The 9,648-nt window shown below is 47.2% G+C and overlaps 1 protein-coding gene across 10 annotated transcripts in view; it reads left to right on the forward strand.

Annotated features, from left to right (window-relative positions):
- HUWE1 (HECT, UBA and WWE domain containing E3 ubiquitin protein ligase 1) overlaps window positions 1-9,115 on the forward strand; it is a 160,459-nt gene extending 151,344 nt beyond the window's left edge. For all 10 annotated transcript variants that reach the window (XM_064364329.1, XM_012471722.3, XM_012471723.3 and 7 more), the window contains 10 exons: window positions 1,185-1,340; window positions 2,527-2,772; window positions 3,157-3,274; window positions 4,221-4,361; window positions 5,214-5,501; window positions 5,628-5,733; window positions 6,372-6,489; window positions 7,228-7,409; window positions 7,722-7,912; window positions 8,494-9,115. In XM_064364329.1, the coding sequence (XP_064220399.1) occupies window positions 1,185-1,340; window positions 2,527-2,772; window positions 3,157-3,274; window positions 4,221-4,361; window positions 5,214-5,501; window positions 5,628-5,733; window positions 6,372-6,489; window positions 7,228-7,409; window positions 7,722-7,912; window positions 8,494-8,596 (1,649 nt within the window). In that variant the 3' untranslated portion in view covers window positions 8,597-9,115. The remainder of the gene's footprint in view (window positions 1-1,184; window positions 1,341-2,526; window positions 2,773-3,156; window positions 3,275-4,220; window positions 4,362-5,213; window positions 5,502-5,627; window positions 5,734-6,371; window positions 6,490-7,227; window positions 7,410-7,721; window positions 7,913-8,493) is intronic.
- The last annotated feature ends 533 nt before the right edge of the window (window positions 9,116-9,648 follow it).

Here is a 9,648-nt window from a genome sequence, read left to right on the forward strand (position 1 = left end):
AGGATTTGGGAAGATAGATGTTATTCCCCTGTTCTGTATTCACCTTCTTTTTCGTTAAGCGCATATGATTTGCAAGTACCAGAGCCAGGATTCAAACCTAAGGCTATCAGAACCTTGAAGGAATAGTCAGGATTTGGGTAAAGAATGAAAAGTAAAGGTCAGGAAAAAACCTAAGCAGAACAGGTGTATGGGGGTCAGGGGTTGATGAGAAAACAGTCAGTTCCTCCCCGCGCAGAAGATGGGGCTGGGTCTTGCTGCTTAGCTACTGAGCAGAGTTTAGAATAAGCCTCCAGTGAGTATGAGGAAAAGTACCAGCTATGGGATTCCATCTGTCACACCATGGCTTCTCAGGGTTTTAAAAGGCCCCAGGACAAGATGACTAATTTAGAAGGCATCAGTCAGCCAGGCGCAGTGGCTCACGCCTGTAATGCCAGCACTTTGGGAGGCCAAGGCAGGCGGATCACGAGATTTAGAGTTCAAGACCAGCCTGAACAACATGGTGAAACCTGGTCTCTACTAAAGATACAAAAAAAATTAGCTGGTGGCCTGTGCCTGTAATCCCAGCTATTCAGGAGTCTGAGGCAGAATAATCGCTTGAACTTGGGAGACGGAGGTTGCAGTGAGCCGAGATCCCACTGCATTCCAGCCTGGGTGTCAGAGCAAGACTCCGACTCAAAAAAAAAAAAGGTCATTAGATCTAGTTTAACATCCTGATGCTGTCCTTGGAAACAAAAATGAGGAAAAGACAGCCTACTTTCCAAGGCCAGCTGTCAGAATTCAGTGAGGATAGTGTCCTAAAATGACCTGTGTAAACTGGGAGGCAACCCCACAGCTCCACTGTTGTTACATTACCCTGAGGTAATCCATAGATTCTCTGGAAACTAGTGAGGCAGTGACTACACTAGCACTGTCCAGATCTACAGTAGCACCTGTGGCTTTTCAGCGCTTGAAATATGGCTAGTGCAACTGAGGAACCAGATTCATTATTTTATTAATTCTGTTTAATGTAAATGTCATCCAGTGCAGTCCTAGACCTTGCTTTCAGGTATTGCTGAGTGAGTACCACTCAGTGGCCAAGGTCCCCTCTGTTTGCTGTATATATTATTTGGTGTGTTCAGTCTAGAAAAATCTAAGTAGAAGGGAAATTTTGAGGACCTTCTGACTCTGTTCTGTGTGCCCTCCAGCCTCCGATGGAACGTCACAGGGGGAGAAGGAAAAGGAAGAAAGACCACCTGAGTTACCCCTGCTCAGTGAGCAGCTGAGCCTGGACGAGCTGTGGGACATGCTGGGGGAGTGTCTAAAGGAACTAGAGGAATCCCATGACCAGCATGCGGTGCTAGGTGAGTTGTGGCCTAAAGGCCCAGGTCCCAACCCACTGGTCTGCTCTGGGGCCCTTCCTGCCAGCTTGTTTTTCTTCCTTCCAGGTTACTCCTCTCCCTCAGTATCTCTGTAATGAGAATTCAAAAGAGAAGTGTGTTTTCTCTGACCTCAATATCATAAAAAAAAGATTGACCTTCTCTTAATAGCATGTATCTTTCACTTTGTAGACAAGGGGAATCTTTATAACTGGTTACCTATCCTATTTTTCTTTGGCCTCAAGGAAGTTCCTCTGTGACTTGATTCTATCATCATATTTCCCTGCAAGTTCTCATTGTTTCTTTTTTTTTTTTTGAGACAGAGTTTTGCTCTTGTTACCTAGGCTGGAGTGCAATGGCGCAATCTCGGCTCACCACAACCTCCGCCTCCTGGGTTCAAGCAATTCTCCTGCCTCAGCCTCCCAAGTAGTTGGGACTACAGGCATGCGCCACCATGCCCAGCTAATTTTTTTGTATTTTTAGTAGAGACGGGGTTTCACCATGTTGACCAGGATGGTCTCGATCTCTTGACCTCGTGATCCACCCACCTCGGCCTCCCAAAGTGCTGGGATTATAGGCGTGAGCCATCGCACCCGGCCCTGTTTATTTTTTTTGAGACAGAGTTTTGCTCTTACTGCCCAGGCTGCAGTGCAATAGCACGAACTCAGCTCACTGCAACCTCCACTTCCCAAGTTAAACCAATTATCCTGCCTCAGCCTCCCAAGTAGCTGGGATTACAGGCATGTGCCACCACGCCCAGCTACTTTTGTATTTTTAGTAGAGACGAGGTTTCACCATGTTTTTCAGACTGTTATCGAACTCCTGACCTCGGGTGATCCACCTGCCTCGGCGTCCCAAAGTGCTGGGATTACAGGCATGAGCCACCGCGCCTGGCCTTTTTTTTTCTTTTTTCTTTCTTTTTTTTTTTTTTTTTCCCAATCAGAAATGAGGTCTCACTTACATGGCCCAGGCTGACCTTAAACTCCTGGGCTCAAGCAGTCCTCCCACCTCAGCCTCCTAAAGTGCTGGGATCATAGGCATGAGTCACCACACCTAGCCTAGTTTTCATTATTTCTTCTTCCATATTTATAATTTGTTCATGAGGGCAAAGAGATTTACATGTTGAAGTTTGCAAAGTAAAATGTTACTTCCCCATCATTCCTACCTCTAGTGCTACAGCCTGCTGTTGAGGCCTTCTTTCTGGTCCATGCCACAGAGCGGGAGAGCAAGCCACCTGTTCGAGACACCCGAGAGAGCCAGCTGGCACACATCAAGGACGAGCCTCCTCCGCTCTCCCCTGCCCCATTAACCCCAGCCACGCCTTCCTCCCTTGACCCATTCTTCTCCCGGGAGCCCTCATCTATGCACATCTCCTCAAGCCTGCCCCCTGACACACAGAAGTTCCTTCGCTTTGCAGGTACAGGAAACTTTTAGGCTGCCAGTTGTAGAAGGCTTCATTTTAAACAGGATTGTTTCATACAGTTAATCTTTAGCTGATTCCAGAGAGAGAGAGAGAGAGTGAGTGAGAGAGAGTGTGTGTGTGTGTACATGTACACACATCTATGCATCTAAACCCTGCATGGTTTACCATGGCCTCAGGATAAATGCTCAGATTTAGAGTAGAAATGCTCAGATTCACGTTCACACCTCAAGGGTGGGCCCTTTGCTTTGACTAGTCCTTTCAGAGCCCTGAAATAAGGAAGAGGAAGGGAAAGGAAGAGAGAGTTGTTAGCTGGTTGGCTGTCTTGCATCTTCTGGGGCTCTTAATGTGCTTAATTCCTGCTGTCACTTCTTCCCTCAGAGACTCACCGCACTGTGTTAAACCAGATCTTACGGCAGTCCACGACCCACCTTGCTGATGGGCCTTTTGCTGTCCTGGTAGACTACATTCGTGTCCTCGACTTCGATGTCAAGCGCAAGTATGTGTCCTGGATATTGGGGTGTTGAGGGGGTGAGAACTCCTCAGATGATATCTCCCCTCCAAAGTTATTTTATTTTATTTTTTTTTGAGACGGAGTTTCGTTCTTGTTACCCAGGCTGGAGTGCAATGGCGTGATCTCAGCTCACCACAACCTCTGCCTCCTGGGTTCAGGCAATTCTCCTGCCTCAGCTTCCTGAGTAGCTGGGATTACAGGCATGCGCCACCATGCCCAGCTAATTGTTTTGTATTTTTAGTAGAGACAGGGTTTCACCATGTTGACCGGGATGGTCTCGATCTCTTGACCTCGTGATCCACCCGCCTCGGCCTCCCAAAGTGCTGGGATTACAGGCGTGAGCCACCGCGCCCGGCCTCCAAAGTTATTCTTGAGACCAGAAGTTTCCTTTAGTGGCAGCACTTGGAATGGTGGTTGTGGGGAGGGAAGAGACAGCTCTACCATCGATGGCCATCATAAGTAAATACTCCTTGGGCTTCACCCCATCTGCATTTTTCATCAGCACAACAGTCACACAATTTTTGAACCACATGATTTCTAAAGTTCCATTCCATCCTTTGGGGGTAGTACAGGAGGCACAGGTAGCCATAGTACACTCACAGCAGAGTTCCAGGGGCATCCACAGCACTCCTGGAGTCATCCCTATGCCTCTCCTCTTCCTTGTGCATGTATACATGCTTACCTGCTTGTGGCAGAAATCACATGCCACAGTCTTTGTGGGCCCTTATTCAGTGGAGGTAAGAAAAATGTAGAGTTGGTAATAAGTGATCTACCTCTCCCAACTACTGGGCATTTCCCAAGCAGGTGGGGAGCAGAGATCGAAGTGTTTGGAGGATAGAAGGAGCATCATTGTGGGTCTTCTTCCTAATCAGACAAACAAATTTGTTCTGCCACCCTTAATCCTGTCTTCCTTCCTTTTCTACCTCCCAAGATATTTCCGCCAAGAGCTGGAGCGTTTAGACGAGGGGCTCCGGAAAGAAGACATGGCTGTGCATGTCCGTCGTGACCATGTGTTTGAAGACTCATATCGTGAGCTGCATCGCAAATCCCCTGAAGAAATGAAGAATCGATTGTAAGGGCCCTGGAACGGAGAAAAGATAGGGGATGGGAGATGCAGCCTCCTGCACAGTAGTGATGACTTGCTCTGGCCTCAAATTTCGGGAGGTGCTGCCCTCCGTAATAGAAATTCCCCATGGGAATCTGGCTTTAGATAATCTTATTGAGCTTACTGCTATCTTCTGGGCCTGCCCTGCTGGCTGGCCCTTTAGCTAAGCTATGCAACAATTCCCAGATAGGAAAGTCTTTGGTGTTTATAAGGATATACCTGCTTGCTGAGCAAATGGCACCATGGATTGGGGGAATCTGCCCTTGTATGAGTGGACCCCACCACACTGGTTACTGCTCACTGGTGATTCTTAAGCTACCTAGAAGATCAGCAGTTTATAATACCGAGCGTAGGAGCTGATGAGATGAAAGACATTGGAGTTGTTTCATGATTCCTCCCCATCTCTTGTGGTGTGGGCTCACCATCTGTGTAATCACAAGAAGTCAAGGAGTCTCCCTAGACAGACTGTGTGCCATGTTCTTCCACCACCAAATACCTTTAGAGAATAGGGACTCTGGGCTTATCCCTCTCTAATACCACTTTTCTCCCCTCCCCACTTCACGTTAAGCAAGGCCTCATTTAGTCCTCTGGTACCTTTCCTATTAGTGTTTTCTGGAATATCTGTGAGCCTTGACTAACATTTTGGGACATCTCCTCTGTCGGTGGTGCTTTTGTTTGGTCCCAGATCTCCACTCCACTTCTGGGCTGTCTGTTCACCTTTTCATCTGACACTGCTTTACAGTCACTCAATCACACAAATGACTGAGTTTGTCCTGGGTTTTCTGCACAGCTCTTTTCTGCTTCTGCTTTCTTATGCAGGTATATAGTGTTTGAAGGAGAAGAAGGGCAGGATGCTGGTGGGCTCCTGCGGGAGTGGTATATGATCATCTCTCGAGAGATGTTTAACCCTATGTATGCCTTGTTCCGTACCTCACCTGGTGATCGAGTCACCTACACCATCAATCCATCTTCCCACTGCAACCCCAACCACCTCAGCTACTTCAAGTTTGTCGGACGCATTGTGGCCAAAGCTGTATATGACAACCGTCTCCTGGAGTGCTACTTTACTCGATCCTTTTACAAACACATCTTGGGCAAGTCAGTCAGGTGAGGATAAGGCATCGTCCTGGGACTGTCCTCAGTCCTGGGGGGTCTGGTCTTTTTGTGTCCCATCACTGTGCTGCCCTTCCCCCCACCTGCAAACCATGACCCTGGATAATTGTGTTTTTCTAGATACACAGATATGGAGAGTGAAGATTACCACTTCTACCAGGGGCTGGTTTATCTGCTGGAAAACGATGTCTCCACGCTAGGCTATGACCTCACCTTCAGCACTGAGGTAGGTTCAGGAAATCCTAACCACAGCACATTCCAACCAGTCTAGAAGATCCATTCTAGGTTCAGCTTAGAACTAGCACCGCATGACCTTCTCATAGTTCTAAGGAAGCATCTTGACTTCTGAAAGCTGCAGCAGGTATTTGTGACATAACAGTAAAACCAGAATTTGTAAGACAATCCAGGCCATTTCCAAGTTCCACCTTCATTATTTAAAAAATGCTCCAATACATAATTTTTCATTCCAAAAGGTAGGTCTTTGTAGAAAAATTGTACAAATGTAAGTGGGGGAAAAATGAAGGTAATTAAGGTTACTCTTCTCCCAAATTGTTTTCCTTAAAAATTACATTCAGTTACGTATATTAGCCATTCCCTTTTCCCTTTTACCACTGATGGTTGCCTTACTCCCTTCTGCCTTCTTTGTGGGTCTCAGGGCCAAAGAGTAATTTCCCTCTTTTCTACCCAAAGCCTTTCCCTATCAGGGGAGTTGCGAGCTGAGTAGTGAGAAGAGTCACTGTTTTGTATGGACTTGCCTCATCTCTCTGCCCAGGAAATGGCAAGCAGTTTCGGGTGTGTTCCCAGGTATCTAATCCCATCCTAGACGAAGTCTGTTATGTATGATGGGTGTTTTGATTGTTCTAGGTTCAAGAGTTTGGAGTTTGTGAAGTTCGTGACCTCAAACCCAACGGGGCGAACATCTTGGTCACAGAGGAGAATAAGAAGGAGTATGTACACCTGGTATGCCAGATGAGAATGACAGGTAGGGGAAATGTTCCTTAGACCTCTAGTTGCCCAATATGAGAAGAGGTCAGACTTCATTTATTTCAAAGGCATGTTTTGTTTTCCTCCACTATAACAGAGCCACAAATGCCTTGCACAAAAGGGAAAATACTTGATCAAAAATACTTAACTTTGGGCAGGCGTGGTGGTTCACGCCTGTAATCCCAGCACTTTGGCAGGCCAAGGTGGGCGGATCAGTTGAGTTCAGGAGTTTCAGACCAGCATGGCCGACATGGTGAAACCCTGTCTCTACTAAAATACAAAAATTAGCTAGGTGTGGTGGCACACACCTGTAGTCCCAGCTACTCGGAAGACTGAGACAGGAGAATCGCTTGAACCCAGAGGTGGAGGTTGCAGTGAGCTGAGATGCCACTGCACTCCAGCCTGGGCGACAGAGTGAGACTCTGTCTTTAAAAAAAAAAAAAAAAAAGCTTCACTGGGCACAGTGGCTCACACTTACAATCCTAGCACTTTGGGAGGCCGAGGCAGGAGGGTAGCTTGAGCCCAGGGGTTTAGGGGGTTTGAGACTAGCCTGGGGCAACATAGCAAGACCCTGTCTCTACAAAAAAATTTTAAAATTAACCAGGCGTGGGGATGCATGCCTGTAGTCCCAGCTAACAGTGGTAGATGATGTTAAAAGGAGCCAGATTGGGGATCTCTGACCTCTTAACGGTTGTGTGAGTTTAAAAGGCATGTGGCTTTTTGGTTTTTTCACCAGGAGCCATCCGCAAGCAGCTGGCAGCTTTCTTAGAAGGCTTCTATGAGATCATTCCAAAGCGCCTCATTTCCATCTTCACTGAGCAGGAGTTAGAGCTGCTCATATCAGGACTGCCCACCATTGACATCGATGATCTGAAATCCAACACTGAATACCACAAATACCAGTCCAACTCTATTCAGGTGAGCTGCTGCTGGCATCCCTCCTCATGTGGTCCTTTTACCAATGCTAGTTCGTGTGATACCAAATAAACCAGTAGTACTCTTAGAGGAAGGTGCTTGTAAAAGACAGTCTACTTATATCTAACTCTTCATTCTCCTGGAGCGTATCAGACTTCTCTTGCCCATCTTATGAATGTGAAAGGAACTATAGCTCATCCCACAAAAGGGACTTGCCTCAGATACCAAGTCCAGCCCTGTTTCCCAGATTCCATCCCCCTACCATGCTTCTAGGAGCTTCTACCTAACACTGGATTCATGGGTCCCTTCCTACAGATCCAGTGGTTCTGGAGAGCATTGCGTTCTTTCGACCAAGCTGACCGTGCCAAGTTCCTCCAGTTTGTCACGGGTACTTCCAAGGTACCCCTGCAAGGCTTTGCTGCCCTTGAAGGCATGAATGGCATTCAGAAGTTTCAGATCCATCGAGATGACAGGTCCACAGATCGCCTGCCTTCAGCTCACACATGGTAAAAGGAAGGGTTTGTTTCTCCTTTTCCGTGCTTAGGTTGAGCTTGCATATGTTTTTAGGACCCTACCCAAGACTGGGAACGCAAATGTGGCTGAGTCCTGGACCTTGGGTAACTCACAATTTGGTGTTTCTATGGAGGTGATGTCTGAGATGAGAAGTGCTAGACAGAGCGGGGGCTAGTCAGACACTGGCAGGTGAACAGCACCACAAGAGAGCACGGTGTATTCCAGGGCCCACCGTGACTGGAGCAAGGAGTAGTTGCAGGGAGCGAAAGTCTAAAGAGCTCAGCAGAGGTCCAATTACCAGTGACCCTGAAAACCTCCTTCAAGCTTGCACTTTAGCCTGTGGGCAAGTGAGGCCAGGGTGTTGAAGGAAGAGTGACAGGTTCAGATTTTTGGTTTTGGTGCACGATGGCCAGTGTGGGAGCCAGATAAAGGAGGGCAGATTGGGTTTGAGAAAAGATTGGCAGGGAGTTGGCTCCTTCAGGGAGGTGAGGGTTAGGGGCCGGTGGGCACCATAGAAACACAGGGATTTGGTTCTCTGTCATCCCTCACCACAAACTGATCTTTCTTTCCCTAGTTTTAATCAACTGGATCTGCCTGCCTATGAGAGCTTTGAGAAGCTCCGCCACATGCTACTATTGGCCATCCAGGAGTGCTCTGAAGGCTTTGGGCTGGCCTAATAAGGCCCTGCCCACCTCTGTGGGGTTTTTCTACCATTGTTGGACCTGGGGAGGGGGGAGTTTAAAAAAAGAACCAGAAAGAAATTGTCGAAAACCAATAAATGAAATCCACCAACTCACCATGTGTGTGTCCCAGCTGCCCCATCTTCCCCAGCGCATACCTGTTCCTCTTCTCATTCTCCCCCCACCGCCTGTTTCCTCACCTCCTCTCCCCTTTCCATGCCGTCCATGGTCCCCACTCCATGTGTTAAAAAGGCAGTAGCCTTTGCAGGGACCTGTCTGTCCCAACTGTTTGAACAGTGTGCTCCTCAGATTCTGTGTTCAGAAGGATTTGCTGCATTGAGACTTGAAACCTTTGGATAGGGGAAAAAATTATATATATATATATTTTTTTGTTCTGTTTGCATTTCTTAATTTGTGCTTGGAATGTGTTGATGTGCACAGCTAATGATTCAATGCGAGACAAGATTGGCGTCTGTGTTGTGGAGGTTTCAAATAAAGAGCACTCTTCATAACTCACTTTTCACAATGGAGTTTTTTTCAAACTTAAAAAAAAAAAACTCTTAAGCACATGTTAGGCATCTAGAGAAAAGATCCAAATGGTTTCTCCAGGAAACCATCCCTGCCGGACCCGCTTGCCCACCTGCCTCTACCACTGGTGCACCTTCCTCCTTCAGAGTCAGTTTCTGCAGTCAGGAGAGATTGGCAGTCACCAGGAATTGGGGGTGGGGGGTATCTTTTTTAGAACAGGAGCTGTACTTGGGGACGGCGGTGGTATTAGAGGCTGCACGCAGGACAAAGCATCACCTTGCCCAAGGGGGACAAACTGCAGCAGGTTGTATAAAACATCCAGAGAGCTCGCTTGACCCAACCGAAGGCTTTACTTGGTGAGCCTTTCTAGTAGTCTTAAGTCTGGAGCTCAGTTTTAGATTTTTATTTTGTTAATGTTTGTTTATTTCTAACATTTTAATAAGCAAGTAATTTGACTAGCTCACCAGGAGACCATACTTTTTGTCTATTTTTGTTGTCACTCCCTCTCTCGTCATCTGTCT

Source organism: Aotus nancymaae, unplaced genomic scaffold, assembly GCF_030222135.1.
Source record: "Aotus nancymaae isolate 86718 unplaced genomic scaffold, 86718_ANA_hifiasm-v0.15.2.pri h1tg000058l, whole genome shotgun sequence".
Classification (NCBI taxonomy): Eukaryota; Metazoa; Chordata; class Mammalia; order Primates; family Aotidae; genus Aotus; species Aotus nancymaae.